The sequence below is a fragment of the Thermobia domestica genome, chromosome 6 (genome assembly GCF_964235325.1).
Source record: "Thermobia domestica chromosome 6, izTheDome1.hap1.1, whole genome shotgun sequence".
NCBI classification, from domain to species: domain Eukaryota; kingdom Metazoa; phylum Arthropoda; class Insecta; order Zygentoma; family Lepismatidae; genus Thermobia; species Thermobia domestica.
Genome location: NC_137459.1, coordinates 54,459,711 through 54,479,409, shown reverse-complemented (window position 1 = coordinate 54,479,409; position 19,699 = coordinate 54,459,711). Strand labels below are relative to the sequence as shown.

General features: G+C 35.0%; 1 protein-coding gene across 1 annotated transcript in view; it reads left to right on the top strand.

The window, feature by feature from the left end:
* The window catches only part of LOC145688006 (dnaJ homolog subfamily B member 9-like), a 27,637-nt gene extending 9,988 nt beyond the window's left edge, over window positions 1-17,649 (top strand). Inside the window, exons 2-4 of the mRNA XM_081761674.1 lie at window positions 514-727; window positions 6,157-6,386; window positions 10,842-17,649. Coding sequence (XP_081617800.1) covers window positions 520-727; window positions 6,157-6,386; window positions 10,842-11,057 — 654 coding nt within the window. The 5' untranslated portion in view covers window positions 514-519 and the 3' untranslated portion in view covers window positions 11,058-17,649. The remainder of the gene's footprint in view (window positions 1-513; window positions 728-6,156; window positions 6,387-10,841) is intronic.
* Window positions 17,650-19,699: the final 2,050 nt, after the last annotated feature.

The following is a 19,699-nucleotide window of genomic DNA, read 5'->3' as shown; positions in this document are numbered from 1 at the left end:
AAACGGGATACAGGTTGTGTGTATATATATAACATGCATTTCGCCAGTTTCGTATGTTTTAATGAAAACAATTATTGTATAATTTAAGATACCAAATGGAAAATATAGTTGTAACTTATAAAAAGTACCTTTTATTATGTCTAATTCATAGATTGTTATAGGAGCAAAGTGCATGGCTGCAGAGCTTTCGCTTCTGATGTGCAGGTTAGATCTCGGGCCATGTGAGCTGCCTAGTGAACTAATGCCATTTTAGTGTTCCAGCCTCTTTCAATTTTATTCTGTTATTTTGTTAACGCTCATTTGTATTTTTCACATAGTTCTTGACTGTACAGCGCATAGCGTTCGGGCATTGTATCAAAATTTCATACTTAGCGTTCGCCGATGTAAGATTCCATTGAAACATAAGGATCATAAAACAAATATTGTTATTATTAATTTGTATGGGAGTGCTATAAATATGCGTTATTTTTTGTTGTTGGTATTACCTTTTACCTATTGTGATTTCTGTTGTAGATAAATATGAATTGGAAAGTGCTGCTTGTCTTGGTTATGTGTGTTATCAGCTTCTGTTTAGCTGCTTCCAAAGACTATTACAAAGTCCTGGGTTTGGAACGAAATGCGTCAGATAGAGAAATAAAGAAAGCCTTTAGGAAGCTAGCCGTAAAATACCATCCTGACAAGAACAAGTCAAAGGGTGCAGAGGAAAAGTTCAAGGAAATCGCTGAAGGTAACTTTCTAACTTGTTCTCTCAAGTAGCGTATATATTGTGATTGAGGCGTTCCGATTAACTCCATTTATTTATTTTTATTTGTATCTTTTATCAGCAGAATGCCCATTCTTGTGACCAGAAGCATTGTATACCCACTGTATTAGCACAAGCAACTTCAATTCAGACAGTTAGTAACGATTTTTGAAGTAGCTAGGGGTCACAATCAGGCGTTTTCAAGCAGCAGCTGTGCGAAATTTCGCCGGCCTCCTCCTCCTAAGTCCAATATCTGCCGAACAAATAGAGATATTGACTTCCGGTTAAAATAATGTAAAGAAAGTTATACTCACCAAAACGATGGTGCAAACACTAAGGAGCAGAGCGAACTGCACAAGGGGACTGCCTAAAGGGAGAAGGGAATTCACCAAATGAGATGCAGTTGGGGACGTGAAAATGAATAATACGTATAAACATAAAATGAACTGGTTATGTTTAGCGTACGTCCTGAATGATCGATTGGAACGTGCAAATGGAGGTTCCTCACTCCAGTGTCGGAGTAATGTATACGACAGAATACACCAAGAACGAGGTGGTTTGCTGGACCGATGGTAACGCAGGAAGGACGGTATCGCTCCCGAAAGCTGTTACTTACAGCGATCTCTGAAACAGAAAAAAAATGGTGGAATTGGGGGAATATTTGCACGTGTGTGACGCTCTTTGCGACTATGTATAAATTCATGTGTGCAGGGTGGTGGGCGTCATTTTGAGCATATCTGATTTTGCTGCAGCTACGAGTATTACATGACCTCTGTAATCTTCAGGGGCTTTTTGTTCTACTTGTTTACCATGTAAGTACCTATTTTTGATATCGTAAATTTCTTACAAATACGGGTTATATCTCACTGAACGCTTTTTTTAAAGTCATGTTTTACGAACCGCAGTTGCCTAATCGATAGAGTATGTACAATTCTGGGGCCAAAATGGCAGAAAACAAGGCGGAAAGAGCATGGGCCTGAACATACCGCCTACATTTTTTAGCGAGATAGTGTAACCGTACCTCCGAATTCTGAAGATGCCTTTCTGTCATGATCTGTACATTTTCACTTCTCTTCTCTTCACTATGTGTCTTACTGGTGGCGCAATAATCAACACCCTCCCCCCGATTCCGCCACTTTTCTGTTTCGGATGCTGTCGGAAACAATAGTTGGTAGTGGTACCGTCGATCCAACAAACCACCTCGTTCGAGATGTATTGTATCGTTACATTACTCCTTGTTTGCACGTTCCAATCGATCATTTAGTATGTATGCTACACATAAACAGGTCATTTTACGTTTTTATGTATTAATTTTCACGTCATCTACTGCATCTCATTTGGTGAATCCCCTTCTCCCTTTGGGGAGTCCCCTTGTACAGTTCGCTTTGCTCCTTTCCGTTTGCGCCATCATTTTGGTGGGGTATGACTTTCTTTACATTCTTTTGACACAACGTCACAGATATTGCACTTAGGAGGAGGCTGGCGAAACGTCGCACGGCCGCCGTGTTGGACCTACGTTTATTGGAACTTTTTTCCTTGTTTTTAGCTGTAAAATCACCTCCCGAAATTTTTCGGTCTTGTTTCCTTCCACCATGTATAACCTGAGAATAGTCGTCTGCTATGTTTTCCAGACCAAATATCTGTAAGGGGAGTCTTCCCTTTCTTGAGTAACCACATATCTGAAATAAACAGGTCTCTCATTGTACATCAGACTACCAACGGCTTCAAAAGTCCAAGAAGTTATATGTCAGGCCTTGAAGTAAGTTCTTTAAAGTTACCACTCGAAGTTAAAAATGACACAATACACCTATATACGGACATCTCTAGGTGGTGTGAAAACACCCATTTAGGTCGTAGTGCATAGAATTTTGGTCTACCAACAGGGTTGTTGGAATTTTTCCCAGCCCAAAAATCTCCAGTTCTTTTTGATGCGGAAAGCCCAAGTAAAACACAATACCACCTGAAGAAAAAAAAAGAAAGAAAAAAAACTTCACAACTCGGATTGAAATATTGACCTTAATGTGTTTATATAATTCCTTTCTCAATCATGGGCCTTAGTACACGCCTACCTTTAGAATTGAGTGTTCTAAAAGTGTCCACGGCCAACAGAGCACTATTCTACAAGCCAAAATAAAGCTAAAAATACATAAAATTATATACCTTTCCGGTTCTCGTCTGAAGACGTGAATTGCACTATGTGGCAACGTCGCAGATAAAGAACTATTGATTACCAATCCATCAGAGCCGCGGTGGCCCAGTGGGGTAGAGCGTTCACTTCTGATGTATGAGGTCCCTTGTTCGATCCCCGCTCACGCCAAGTGAACTTTGTTGTGGACAAACACCATGCGCATGGGTTTTTTCGGGGTTCTCCCATTTTCTCCGATTTTCTTCATTCCATAATTTCATTCATTTCTCATCATCACCGTCTCCTTTAGCGTACACGGTATAAGCGTGGGACGTAAAACTGAAAGATTTCATTTCATTTACCAGTCCACCAAATAAGTGTATCGATTCTTTCCAGATGGCAGTTAAATTGAGATGTTAACTCACTCACTCTATAGCCTATATAACCCGGAGTTTCAATGCTGCGTTCACGAAAGCTCTCCATTAACTTCTATCCTTAGCCAACTGTATCCAGTTTCTACTTTGTATTCCTATCTCTGCGAGATTCATCTTAATAGTGTCCTAGGTCTTTCTAATGGCCGTTTTCCGATTGTTCTTCCAGTTAAGATTTTGAAAGCGTTCCTACTTTCTTCCAACCTGGCTACATGATCTGCCCACCTGAGCCTGCTACACTTGATGACCCTAACAATGTTTGGTAAACCGTAAAAATTATGTAATTTCATGTTCTGAAGTTCCCGCCATTCCCCATTCCCGTTTATCTTGGATCTGAATATTATTCTCATCATCTTATTGTCAAATACTTTGTCTACGTTATTCCTTGGAGAAAGCGACCATGTTTCGCAACCATACAGAACAACAGGCATGATTATAGTTTTATATATTTTAAGCTTCAAATTCCTCGATAGGATTCGCGGGGACAAAAAGTTTTGAACTCAATAATAACACGAACTCCTGTTTTTAGTCGACATTTACTTTCTTCGTGAATATGGTTTTCTGTTAATACTGATCCTAGATATTTGAAAGTATCCAGTATATCGAAAGTATTACTTGATATTTTAACGCATCCATGATTCACCGTATTACGATCCCGACGAACTGCCATGTATTTAGTTTTCTCTCCATCTACTTCTAAACTCCTATCCTTGCAAGCGTTGAATAAGACTTCTGAGTTTCTTTCTATTACTTTCCTATCATCCCCTATTGACGTTGACATTAGCACCACATATTAGTGTAACAATCGATGTAACTGCTTCATGGATTCGTGGATCAATGCGAATGGTTTCAAATTAATATACGAAGTTGCCACATAGTGACATTTTTGATTCCCCATAGCAGCTGAAGGACGTCCCAGAGGGTATATCTTGTAGCGTTTTCGCTTATTTTAACCCGTAGAATTGCGCTCTGTTCTGTGGATGCCATTTTTAGGATGCCCGATATATATATATATATATATATATATATATATATATATATATATATATATATATATATATATATATATATATATATATATATATATATATATATATATATATATATATATAAAATAGGGTGTCCGGAATGGGACTGACTGTTTTTAAAAGTGTATAGTTTTAATATGGTCAGAGATACAGAAAAAATGCATTTTAAAGGAGAACTCAAAAAGTTTATTTGGTCTTATTTACAAGTCATTCTAACTCAGTGTAACTCCATGTGAGCTCTGTAACTCTCACAATGTCCAACCTGAACTCAGTTTCTCTCTACGTATTCTGTAACATATTAGGTGTTACTGAAGCAATCGCATTCCTAATACAGTTCATCAAGGTTACGCACCTTTTCACCAGAATACACAAGGTCTTTCACATACCCCTACTTGTGTCAACTTGAACAACACTTTTTGTCTCTGCAAATCACCACACGCATTGCGCCTTTTCGACCACCTACGCAATTTGTTTATTGGCGATACTAGCGCCGTCACCGGTAGTTGTTCAAGTATGAAAATTTGCTGAACAAAACTTCTTGTTTTCCTTCAATATGATTTTTTTTTTCCTTCTGTATCTCTGACCATATAAAAACTATGCACTTTTAAAAGCAGTCGGTCGCATTCCGGACACACTATATATATATATATATATATATATATATATATATATATAATATAATATAATATAATATAATATAATATACTAATCATAATGAGCGTAACAGCAGATGCGTTGTGATCATCATACCAGACCATCTTCGTATAGACAGAAATCGAATGCAAAAAATCATTTATAAACTACTAATGCAGTCTAACATATCATGAGTAAACTATAACAATCAGGTTGTTAATTACATGGAGCCTTCCTACTTTACGTATATTAAGTTTTCTGATACAGTTTTTGAATTTTGATGCATAGTAGTGTAATAATATGAAATTACTTTAAAAAAAAACAATCTAGGATTGGCAACTACAATGAATTTCTTGTAACTTTCGTGTCAATGACATTTTCGTGTAGTTTTATTATGTACACTTCAATTTTTTTATTTTATTTATTTATTTATTTATTTTTTTTTATTTTTTTTTTTTTTACTAAAACGCGTATGAAGCTCATTGGACTGCAACAGCTCACTTGTCACAGAACAATTGGCAAATACCTCGAGCGGCAGTTGAAAACGTAAACTGTGTTGCCACATTTAAAAACTAACAGTGGAGGTAAGTTATACTCCAACGCGCTTGCTTAAGGATTAAATTTAACGTCCGACCATGATGATCCAAGGCATGAGGGTACATTGAATATGACAATGAACGAAATGGTAAATTGAAGAAAATGGAACGGAACGGGAGAACCCATGCACAGTGTTTGTTTACCTCAAAGCTCAAAGCTCATGCGTGAGTTGGGATCCGACGCATCAGAGGGAACGTTTACCACTGACTCCATGCGGCTTCTAGGAATGAAAGTGTGTAGGTGTTTAGAGAGTGGGTTTTATGGTCTAGTAACTTAGTTGACCCTCCGGCACAGTAATTTGGAGAACCGAACACGATTCTCTGTCCAGTGAAATATTTTTTCTCACTTATTGAATGTGGTTGTACCAATAAGTAGATGCGGAAAATAAATCCATCAATATTATCACACTGATAGTATGGTATAGTATAATACCATCACAAATCAAAAGTGTGATATAGTATCTAATTTGTGTCTGCTTAGTAAATTGTATATTTCAGTTCCTGTAGAGACTAAGGTATATTTCTTTATAGGAGTGCAAGAGTAATAAAATCGTTAATCGTTTTTCCTTGGCGTTAACTGATTGTCTATAAATTTTTTCAGCTTATGAGGTTTTGAGTGACCCAGATAAGAAGAAACAGTACGATCAATTTGGTGAGTCGCCTTTCCAAAATGGAGAAGGTGGAACGTTCAGATTCACCAATTTTGAAGATATTTTCCGTCACTTCGAAGACTCTTTCGGTCAGCAAACTTTCCATTTCTCGCATGGAGACCACGCTGATCATGGTTACAGACAACATCAAGGCTTTAGCTTCGAAGACTTCTTTCAAGAGGTGAGTACATTTAATGTTTTAAATTTACTCATAGATTACTTTACTTCAAGGAGAGAAAGAATTCACTACTGGATTTGTCGCACCTGAGATATAGAATTATTCGAAACATATTTGTGTGTAATGTATGAATGTATCAATCTATCTGTGTGTGAGTATAAAACACTAACCAAACTCAAGAATATGAATGGAAGTAAGAATTATAGAGCACAGAGTTTATTGCTTACGTGGGTGTCGTGGGTAAATACAGATTGGCGCAAAAGTCAGTTTACCCATATACAGATTAGTTTACTGACATTGCTGAGACTGTCCTCCGTTCTTTGCAAGACACAACCATCAACAAGGACACAACATATACGGTGCAGTCATGTTGTATTATTAAGGACATGAAACACGTTAAGTGTTTATAGTGCATCCAGGTTTGTCAGCGGTGAGGACAATAGCGTATCTTTAACAACTCCCCACAAAGCAAATTCGCGTAGCGTCAAATCACAAAAAATGCATGGGTCAGTCAGTGAGTGACACCACTCCTCTCTACCCACTTTTAGAATGCGGCATTCGAAAAAAAAAAAAAAAAAAAAAAAAAACTCGAACATCAAGTTCATAATTGGAAGATCATAATCTTTTTATGATACAAAACTATCAAAGTAAGTGAGATTGTTTTTAGATCCAGCTAACACAAATACTGCAACATCTTTAGGTAAGATTCTGAAGTAAACATGTACATCAATGAAATGAGGTCCCATTACACCACTCAACTAAATCTCCACCACCCCGCAACTATCATTTCAGAAGGATTCAGCTCATTTTCAAGAACCGTGTAGACCAATAGACACAAGAACGATTAGCACGGCCTTTAATTTTTGTCGTGTACACGTCGGTTGGATCTTTATCATGTGTCCACCACAATTGTATCATTTTTACTCGCTGTTCTGTTGTGTACTTATGTGCCACTGCGGTTTTCAATGTCACAAAACTGGGTACTGCTTGAATACAAACTTATCACATCACAACAAAGCTGAACCTCAACTGTTGAATAAATGAGTGCACTGTTGCATCCTTTATGACGAAGTGTAATTATATTATAACACTAGCAGAATACTCGTTCTTTGCACGGGGAGAATACATTCTATTTTGGACATAAAGGGCTGAATTTGGATTTAAACTGCTTCGGAACTGTCACTGTTCGTCTCAATGACCCAGAAAACTATGAATTCGACTAATATCGGTCATTTCCATTTTATATATATATATATATATATCCCTTCTCCCAATTTTCGGGGTTGAATTTGGATGTAGACGGCATCAGAAGTCTCACTATTCATCTCAGCGACCCCGAAAACTATGGATTCAACACTAATACCTGTCATTTTTGATCATTTTAAATATCTCCCCTAAGTTGCACCGTCAAAATGAAATAAAAACCATCCCAGACCCGAACCTCATTTATGTGGCAAATTTGATCGAGATCGGTCTCGTGGTTCACGAGTGCTTGAGTTTTATTAACTATGTTTCCCCCTTCCCTACGTTCTACAAAGTGAAATGATAACATCACTCCTAGGCCCGTCTATGTTGAAAATTTGATCGAGATCGGTCGGTGGTTCAAGAGTTAATAAGTCACATAGTAACTTTCATTTTGTATATGTAGATAAATATAGTTATTTATTTGTAAACTGACTTTTCACCACCTTATATTTTAGATTGTTGTTCAGACAAGAACCGTTAATATTCATGATTTTCCCTTTTATTTATTTATTTTTTATTTATTTTTTTTTTTTTTTCAGTTTTTCCAAAACTAAAATTTTATTTTCTTCGCGTTGCCTACAAAATATAGTTTACACTTGCTTTACTAAATATTACTCTCCATTGAGAATAGTCAGATAAATGTCATTCCAAATATTTGGATGATCTTACTTAGCTAACAGGTTTTTATAAAAATAAACGTAGTTACCAAACACTGGTCAATTTACATTGTTTTGTAAGAGCTTCAGTGTGGCATTGGACTGGAGTTCTCGTTCTTTGATTTTATAATTGAAAATTACGGAAGTTGAATGAGACCTCCAAGAAGTCGTGTCTGGCTAGCTATCAATACCCTAGTGATAATTTTACGTTTATTTCAACCTTTAAGTGATCATTGAAATTATAAAAAGTATTGTGATTGCATAAGAGATCGAATGTGAAATTTCGATGGATTTAGATGGACATTGTAGCTCAGTGGTAGAGCGTTTATCCCATGTTCGATTTCAAGCCACGTGAGTTTGGTGTGTACAACATCGTATCCGTCAAGTTCTTCCTTTCCATTTGACTATCTACTTCCAACCCATTTCCTTTAAATTCCAGGGCAACTGAGACATTAAATCCCACCGAAGAAATTCTTGTTTTCGTTAAGCAGAAGTACAGATTCTTCCTTATTGTCACATTATTCATGGAATCGGAAGGGACTTGACACGTAGGGCTTTCAAAGAACGCTCCTTTTATTTACTTTACTTTCACCGTACTTCAAATTATAACAGTTTACTGATTAAAAATAATATAAATTATTTTCTTCTTGAAAGGTGCTCGAGCAAGTTTCATATGTTGGAAATCAGTCTCATTGAGAACACTGCAATACAGTGTCACTATTCCACTTCTTCATTCAAAATATGCAAAGAAAGAGTTCCGTATGAGTTACTTCATTCAATTTGACGAGGCAATTAGTAACTGACCCTGACGTTTCCTGTGTGTTTACTGATCATATAGTTTACCACAATCGCAGTTTTGTCTGTGTCGGACCAGAAAGTCTCTGATTCTCTAAACAGTCCAATCCTTTAGCAAATAACCCAGTCAAATATGCATTCGATTCAAGCGAAATTATAATACGAAACTTGTGAATGAAGTGTGTTTAAATTACTGTGTGCGCTCCCGAATCGCTACAACAGTGTTTCCCAAGCTGTGGTTCTCGAACAACAAACTGTCATTGTGATCCTCTTAGATTGAACATAAGTAAAAATAAAAATTAAACTTACACCACTATGGTTGCGAATCTCAAACAAGTATAGATTATACGAGTAATACAAGTAGTTCGAGAAGTCCCTAAACTCCTATTCTTAAGTATCACAGACAACAACGTGTGTAATTTTGGTTCATTTATTTAGTATATACTGTAAGAGGGTACTTACATCTACAAACATATACAAACTATATACACAGCGGACCAGTATATGCCCCATCGTGCTGTAAACAGAGATATATATGCGTCGCCATGTCTGACATGTTGCAGAAGATCCGAGCGGTTATCATTTAAAAGGCTTTCTCCACGCTTTCGCACCATTCTTCGCCTGTACCGTCGGAGAGATACATAAGACTTATTTCTCGCAATCAGTTGTCTAGTGTTGTAAGGTCCGGACATGGTTGAGATCATTTCAATGGGAATGGAGATGTTGGAGAACCATGCCCAATTCGGCGGCTTAAATATTTTTCATTTTTAGTAAATCACACACCTGAAGAGCAAGATGGGGTGGAATTTTGACCTGCTGTACCCACACGCGATCCAAGATTCTCTTCTCTTGCAACTGAGGTATTAACCACGTCCACACCATGTGTAAATAAGAGTGTTAGTTCACATATTTGTCAAAAATATGGTCCGACCAAGTTTCGTGATATCATTCCAGCCCATATAACATGCGGCGGGTTTCGTTCCAACTCTTGCACATAATGAAGATTTTTCTTTCACCAGAAGACCACATTCCTCGTGTATGAACTGTGATATATAGCACATTCATCTGAAAATGACACTCGTAAGCAAAACATAACATTTGGAAATTCTTAAGAATGCACAGAGGAGGCTGCCTACATATTGTTTCATGTCGTGAGATAATTCATTTCACAAGCGTCTATCTAAATGCTTTCATACGCAAAATAGTTTCTAATATGGTTATGCATTCTTGAACACAGTATATTCAGCTCAGCTGCTCTATTGTGAAGCGAATTAAGACACATCGCAACTGACCGAGGACGGCATCACACGTTTTCTCACGCGTCTTCTTACATCCATGACGCGATTTGTTTGACACATCCTGCGGTAAACAATCGTGTTGCTTAACGAAATTATATTTGCCAAAGTGATCTCTAAATAGTATTTATTACCTGTCATTGTTTGCTCTATATTGAGTCGTTTGTGCATCCACTGATAACCGTTCTCTAACTGTGTAACAGCAATCGCTCACGTCAGTCATGGTTTCACGTGATCTTGAACGCAGGGATACCAGACAATGCTGTCTGTGGCTATGAAAGCAATGTTACTAATATCACAACAAAAATTACACTGACGTTGTTCTGTGATATTCTAATCTAGGAGTACGTACATTGTTTTAGATTATAAAGTTTAGTAAAGATCATAAACTATATGTTCTATTAATGCGAACATAAAATCACGGTAATTTTGATGACGAATCTTGCATTCTGACCTTTTCTTTACAGGATGCAGATCCATTTTTCCATCACCAAGGAGGATATGATCCCCATGGATTTGGTAGTGGGAGCTCTTTCTTTGGCTCTCATTTTGGCAACCCGCACGTACAGCATGGTGGCTACGCACATGCACATGCCCATGCTGATCATTCCGGAGGGCGTACATGCAGAACTGTGACGCAGAGAGTTGGGAACATGGTTACTACGTACACGCAATGTTCATAATGATTCTGGATTTATATGCAGAATCAAGAGTTCGCCTTCAAGCTACTCAGGACACACACAAAACAGGAAGGACGGTTGTGGAAGACTGATTGTACATCGTAAATTATTTTGTGATTATTTAAGTATGAAGTTAATATTTAGTAGAAGTCACATGTCGAACGTAAAACTACGGAGAGAAGCGCTGGGAAAATATGTTTCCTAGAAATTTCAAGTACGAGGAAACATTAATTCATCTAACACTTCATCTGGTGCTTATTATGTAAGTTCGATGTGACTGTATGTCAAGTAAAGGCAGTTTCAATGGATTTCGAAGATACGTCCATATATAATTTAAAATGATGAATTCGTTCAATTTATTATTAGTGATTGTTATGTTACAGTTTCGAGTTACTTTTCACTTACATTTTGTCGTCCAAACTTACTTATGGGCTTTCTCATTGTTTTAACTTTTCCAAAACTTTGATTCCTGTCATTTGTTCATGATAAATAGCTGTTTACTATAATTTTAAACGTTGGACAGGTTACTGTTGATATTTCAAAGAATTCAATAATCACTTTAAGTTCATATGCATGTGTGTGTGTGTGTGTGTGTGTGTGTGTGTGTGTGTTTGTATGTGTATTATATAAAAATTTGTGTACATATTTGTTGTACTTCGTAAAAATTTTATTTTTTCAAAGTACCAAAAAAAGTAACTTTTCAATAGATTTTCTCAATTGTTGTGTATTTACGTATTTGTGGAAAGTTAAATGTAAGAGTTTTACCAGTGGCAGTACTAGAAATGGGTGATTGCCAAGACTATAATTTTATGGTATATTTATAGGATGCGCACAAGTATCCCTTATTCTAGTCGTATTTTAAGCGTCATGTTACAGTAATTTTAATATACTTACCAAGGATCTAGGAGAGGAAAACCGCTGTTTTCTGCAAGGTGGGTTTTCGTTTTAACTGCTAGATATTTACATCACAAGAGCTGGTACAAATTAGTTTTTTGTTACGTTGCTTTCTTCCTTTCATTTTCATTATTTCTTGTAGAATGTTTCATGTAGTTTGTACACAAGCGTCAAAATACGCAGAAGTTTCTTTCCAGTTAATTTGTTTTGTTTTAGTTCTTAATTTTTATTTTCCATGGTAAACCCAGGAAAAACCTTACTTAAGATGTCTGGCCTGAAAAAGCAGTTACAATTTTTTTGACCGAATGTGTCCACCTGGAATTGAAGCCGGGATCGCTCGCACCAAAGGCGAAAGCGTTAGCGACTACGCTACACAGGGCAACAAATTTTCTTAATGAAACATCTGTACGTCTAATGAACCTATAGAATCTATAATCAAAATTCAGCCGTGTTTGAAATGTATTTCCCATTGAGCTTTCGATAACACTGATAACAAATTTTATGACTACTGTTCACATCCGTTTCTGAAGTCTGCAGGAGCAAAGATTACTGTGTTTCTTGTGTGTATCAGTTTTGATACGATTGCAGCAAAGTATGTGTGGGTCAGCCCTACCGTCACATCAAAATCATACTAGTTTCAGACAACCAAACGAATATTTTTTAATATTTAAAAACGGAACTGCTCTTGTGTGAAATCGAATCACGGAAAAAACAACAGCCGATTAAAATGAATTCTTAAATGTAGTTATCACTAGAGACCGAATGTTTAGGGATTAAAAACCTGGAAAATAGGCCCTTAAAATTTAAAAACAGGCAGTAAAATAGGCACTAAAATCAGAACTCGAGATAATAAAGATAAAATACTCAATACAATTAAAAAATAAATTCAAGTCATAGATAATGCTCCAATAATATAGAAACATATCTATTTGTTAATATCATTTTTTACTGTATATATAAAAACTAAGCTTGACATGTTTTCCATGTATATTCCAAGCACCCTTGTCACTTTTTGTAAGCTTTTGGTTATTTTAATCTGTTGCGTATATTCCTTGGCCGGGATTAGAATTCGGCATTTGTGAACCTTAGACCTTTAAACAGTCTTTTGAACTCGAACATTTTATTTTCAGGACTTGCACTTGCTTTTTAAGCACTATATATTGACATAAGTTTGCTAGAAAAAAAATGGAAGGACGTAGGAACTAAGTTTAAATCCTACGCGTGCAAAAAATATAAGGCTTTTAAGAAAAGTGATTTTCAGATTTTTACTGCGCCACGCCGTTTGTATTTAACCTGTATCTGCATAAAAACATTTATCAGTCTGATTCTGTTGACTTTCTCTTTATCAGTTCTTCTATACATATTAGAAAGCTAGGTTATAAACACCTTTATACATTTCCCACTTGCACGTTAGGACACGAGAATGACAACATTATCTGAAATGGTTTGTTATTGATCAGTTTGTAATAGCTCTTTGTGACTAGTTAGTTTAACTTAGAAAGAATTGAAAATCAGCAGTCCCAGGATTTTATTCTGTTAGTACGTTTTCTGATTGAACATTTTTTTTTTTTTTTTTTTTTTTTTTTTTTTTTTTTTTTTTTTTTTTTTTTTTGTTTAATATGTATTTCAAGGTTCAGATGTAATGTTTGAAACATGAGTACAACATATGTTGTCACTTACTTCGAGCTGCATTATGATGGAAAGCATAAAGTTGTTGCATCGTGTATACGGTTTCCATGTCTTTAATCTGAAGAAATTTTCTATAGAATAAGCATCACTATTCGTGCTCTGTGTGAAAGAATTGCCGTTCAGAATCTCACATCAGTGGTTTATATCGTGTTTCTAAGGGTTGTAGAGAAGTAATTTTGTGCCTTTAATGTTTATACAACATATCTCGTTAAAATATCGAAGTTCTGGAGTTGGGTCGATAAGTTAATGGGATGCTTCGATATCCAACATGGTGGAAGTTTTCTCATTGGCGTCTCTGGCATGTAAAATTTTGGGGGGATATAAAGAAAGTGATTTAAATGGTACTACCTAGGCCAACCTGTTCATTATCTTTGATTACATGTGTTACTTTTCTGCTTACCTTCACGGACCCTCTGAGGTATATCAAGAACTCTGCTATAATAGTTTCACAGCCTGAATATTATATTCCATATTATTTATTATTATTATTATTATTATTATTATTATTATTATTATTATTATTATTATTAGGCCTATTATTTATATGGTATTATGTCGTTAGTAAATAAATTAAACTAGAATAAAATATTGAATATTTTGTACTTCAAAATATTGGGGGGACGCGTCCCCCTCGTCCCCCCGCCAGAGACGCCCATGAGTTTTCTTAGCAATATGTTTGTCAATTCTCTCTCTATTGTTATTAAGAGCAAAATGGAGTGCTGTGTTTAGATTTAATCTGGGAGCGCTTATCTTACGTTAATTTTTTTTTAATAAATAATAAATAATAAAACTATAAATTTATTTAATTGAATCCGGTTTGGAAATCAATCATAACTGATCATATATTAAACTAATTAGTGAAAGTATTTAATGAGAGAAATCAACGCGTATTTGTAATAATTAGTAAGGATAGTTTTGTACATGTCTTTTTAATACGTCTTGCAAAACTAAAAGTGTACAGTTTTTGATAGTTAAGTATTGGATTCCGGAATTGTGTGCCAAATTCAGTTCTTCCAAGAAAAGGCATCTGTCATTTCAAGTACAACATAGGAAATATATAGCAAGAGATAATAAACAATAGTAATAATAAAAAAAAAACTGGTTTCTAAAAAAAAAAAAAATGAATTTACCATTTTTGAGTCTTACAGACACAGTGCAAGATGACAGTTTGAAGTGATATGATGTGCGTGTTAAAAAATAAATAAATAAAATAAAATAAAATAATAGGTACTACCAAAACTGTACAGGTTTAATTTTACAAGACCTATTAAAAAGGTAAGTGCAAAACTTACTATTATATTTCCAATTGATCGACTATTGAACAGTAATCCCAAACCTTATGATGCCAAAAATGTGGCTGAATAATACTTTAAATAAGAATATATTTAATTTGTAGTACTTCATTTACCGGTATCTTTCTTTACTCGTACGCCCATCACGTGTCAAAGTATCGTATTTTGAAGACATTAAACAAATCTCACTACTACTAATACAGAAACAATTCAAAATTCAGCTTGCGCCCGTGGTGTGTCTGTTGTGAGTAACTGGCCAAAATTCGTGATACGTGAGTCAAAGAATTTTACGGAACTTTATTTGTGACTAAGTTTCTACAGTGTCGTAATTGAAAATCTGACTTTACTAGAAGTCTTGAATTTATCAATATTCTTCATTTCAAAGAACCTTTTTTCTAGTGCTTGATTCAAATTGTTAGTATCTAGATTGGTCCATTACTGACCACTGTACTCTAAGATTTTGTTTTACAAATGATCGCAGGCGTTTAATTTTGAAAAGTCAATATAAATACAAATTTTATACAAGTTTTATTGGAAGAACATGAACGTTTTAGGAACTCAATAGGTTCCTAACTGGTAAATTATGTATATGGTATGTCTTATAAGTTTCATAATTGACTCTAGAAATTGTAGGAATGTCAAGGATCACAATTGGAGACTACAAGGGAAAAAGGAGGTAAGTCAAGAAATGGCCGAAAATGAGTTAACAACAGAATAATGTAGTCTGAAAGGTGTAGTCTGCATAGACAAAATTCCACAGTAAAAAGAAGGTTAGTCACTAAGAAATTTAATTCTAAAGATTTCGCCTACAGAAGAAGTCAGTGGAAAACAGGGCAATTGTGTAAAATCATAAAAAAAACTGACTTGCCTCCTTTTTGCCCTGTAGTCTTCAATTGTGATTGATTTTTAATTGCTGTTTCTAAAATATGTAAAATTGGTTGTTAAATCATAACCCGTATGCTATCAGCACGCAACCACAAAAACTTAATTCTAATAGTAGACAAGCAAAATTTGTCCAAGTTGTAAGTCTTCACACATGTTTGAAAGCTTTGGAAAGTTAGTTTTCAACTTAACTAAAAAGTTACGTTAGTGTTTTTCATTTGATGGTCGATTGATATTACTCGAGTTCCTGGTTTGGTGTTAAGCGAACGTTTTCCAACGGAAAGCGCAACATTTGAAGGTAGTATCTGTGATAAGTAGCTATTTAACTAATAAAGGGGGGATGAGGGAATCACAAAAGAAAGTTTTATATTCCTTTTTAATGATAGAATCATGTTAACCTGGTAGATTGTTTTTGTTAATTATCTGTTGCTGTGATATTAAAGAAATTTTAAGTGTATTTTACGTATATAACCATAGTAGCGTTATATGTTTTTCGCTGGGGAAAATTTTAAGCAGTAAATATTTAAAAAAGTGTTGTGAATGTTGTACGCTTAAGATGATTGCTTATTTAGTGAAATTTCTTTGTTTATTTCATAATTGTTGAACTCACATGAATCGTAGGATATGTACAGTCACCAGCAAAAGTGCATTTCTACTTTCTTTTTTTTTTAGTCTGTTACAAATAACTCTGGAAAGATTGGATCAAGTATGGTTTTCGATAACTTACCGAGAATTATATTATCCGTACGACAAAGAAAACATTTTTTTTTTTTTTCCTTTTTGGACGTATGGAAAATCATTTTCAAAACTTCATGACGTATCTATGGACAATTCTTCTACTTATACTTTTCTCCCTTTTAGTTATTTGTATCGTTCTCTGAGTTTCTCGTGGAAGAGGACAGGATGTGCTCAAAAAATTTTATTTCTCTGTGTGAATTGTAAGATAGCAACGAAAGTAAGGTTACAGTTTCTTTATTGTAACATTATTCTCCAGTGCAGCAATAACATATATGTACGCAAATTATTTTCTTTCCAGAATTATTAACAAAAGAACCCATTATGGAAGTAGGTATGCACTTTGCTGGCGGCTATTAAATATATTATTTATTCAGCTATTTGTTTAGAGTCTGCCAACGAAAACTTGGTGGGTATTGCAATTTTCGAATTAGTCAATCACTAAGTTACTGTAAAGTCAACCTAAATTGAAATAATTTTGTGATTGACAGACACTTTATTCTTTTCTATGATTCAAAAACCTGAACGCGTAATCAAAGCCACATGTGTACGTATGTGTAATAATAATGCAATGGCGAGGTATCCTGATGTATGACCATTTCGTATATATTCTGATTTGGCATTGCTGCAGAATTTTCACGGTTCATTCTTGAGTACCAATCGATTTTAAGGTGCTCTTATTCAGTCACTCTTTAACATGGCTGGAACGATTAAAGATTGATTGCAGCGAAGATAGACTGTATGACATTAAACGAGATACCTCATTTTGTCTTGAAGGAAAATGTACCTTATCCATTGCGTGACCTAAATACCATAAAAAGGTAGCGTTAGAACGAACGTTCGCAACGATTTATCTTAATATAAGCTGTAATACATTGAGAATCTTGCAGAATTTATACAATTGCGTGTAGTTTACTGCAAAATACTAGTTATTGTGCCAATACTCTTGAGTATTGAACTTTTATCTTGTTAATATTGTCTGAAAACGCATTTGTGTATATAATGTAAATATTACCCACCATAAAAAGTAAATGTATATTTTGAATGTAAATGTAATATTGTAAAATTTGCAAATGTAAAATAAAAGCGAATATTACTGTTTATTTATTTATTTTTATTGAAAAGGGAATTTCTTAAGGGCATACACGACGTTCAAGATTTTCGTAAAATAATGGGAAAATATTTCTGATTTTTATTGGAAGACTGATAATGATGATATTTATATCGTTCCTAAATATTTTTTCCGAAGATTAATTAATTAATTATGACATAATTAACCATTAATTAACGATAAGCTATTCCTACTTTTCAACTAAATTAATAAAGCAAGAACAGTGAAACTAAAATATATTACTCCCTACACTTTCTCTAAGAGATCTAATAACTTTACAAAGTTTTGTTCTTGTTTACTTAACTTTTATGTGACTTTCTTTGAAGAAGTGCGCAACTCAATTGTAACAATTCTTTGCAAAACAACGCGCTCCAAAGTAACACTCTTTTTTCACTTTCCGTTACATTAAGATAGTGAATATGTTTATGGATTAATATATATAGTTCTATAGCCTGAGTGTTGTCCTTTCTTTTGCAGTAATTATTTACTTTTAAAATTGTACGTATTTCGAAAAAAGTAGGAATTTATTACAACATTCGATAATTTTGAATTTCCCGTCGTACGGTGGCGCCGCCATGTGAACTGTAGCCATACTTCATCCATAAGCGTAGAAAGCATCAGTGTTACTAACCACTTGCTGCTCTTTTCTATTGTGAAGCTGGTGCGTGATTTTCTATCCGTGATAATGGCTAGTAAGAAACGACCACTGTCAAAGACGAGAAAAAGAAATAAGCAATCTAAAGCACGTCGTCTAGCGTGGAAACTACGAAAACTTGAATGTGATAATGAACCGGTAAATGCCGTTACAGAGAATTTGGAAGATACTCCACTACAGGGAGACAATAGCCTTCGGACAGACCAAGACATCGGTGAAGAACCTACGAGCTCTTCTAGAAGTTTTCAACAGGAAGATAGTTTTAATATGAGGTAAGGATGTTTACTTAATAGTTTATATATTTTCTACACAAGAAAAGCAGAGTAGAATTATGTTTCTTTCAGAAACTAATAATAATAATAATAATTAAAATTAATAATAATAATTTGCTTATTATATTACTGAGAACAGCTATGTAGTAAAATTACAGCACTACGTTTTACATATCGTATGTAGACAGTGGTGTGTTCACACCGGACTCGGATATCTGTTTGAGAACTATATCCTATCAAGATAGTAACTTCGTATAGGAACAAATTAAATGTGATTAATACAAGGACTGTCACAGAATACTTTTGTACGTACAAAGGAGTTATTACGTAATCAGGTTAGGGGAGAGGGCGGATCTGCGATATGATTATTTTTTGTTACAAGGGGAGGGGAGCAACGACTCCCGAAGAAAATTTTCTGGAGGGGTATAATTGGAGCTGGTAGAATGGGGAAAAATGCAATCACGGGTCCCAATGCTCGATCTATGCATTATACATTTCCGTGAGTCAGGGGAGGACCGTGCCCCCGTTCCCCCTTAGGGCGCCCATGGAGGGGAGGTATAAGAGCAGATTAAAAAATCAAAATAAATAATTTTAAAATTTAAATTTAGGATTGTTATTATTAACTTATAGACATTTCATTTTGTGTCTTTATGATAAAATTGGAAAAGTTTCTTATTCTCATATTGAGTTCTTTTTTCTCCACAGTACCGAAGCCGAACTATTCTATGTTATCGAGCCTGAAAAGAATTATGTGTCTTCTGTAGCTCTGTGCTAAAAGGAGTATTATAACCAATAAAATGGTGAAATATGTTTCACATAATTTTAAAACAAGAAATATGTATATAGCCGCACACATTCTGTTCTTTATACTTTTTTTCTTCTTCTTTTAGACATTTGTGTTAAATTGTAATGAAGAGTAATATTGTGCTTTATATATTGTAAAATATTTCCAATATAGGGTCTATAGGAAAACTAATTTTTATATTTCAGGCATGCGTTGTTGGACAAGCGACGAAGCAACTGTTATTTGTTGGAGTGAGGAACAAATATTGTTCAGTGTGCGCTTCAGCTGAATCTAAGAAAAAACAGCCAAGCAATCACAAATGCTACAAAAA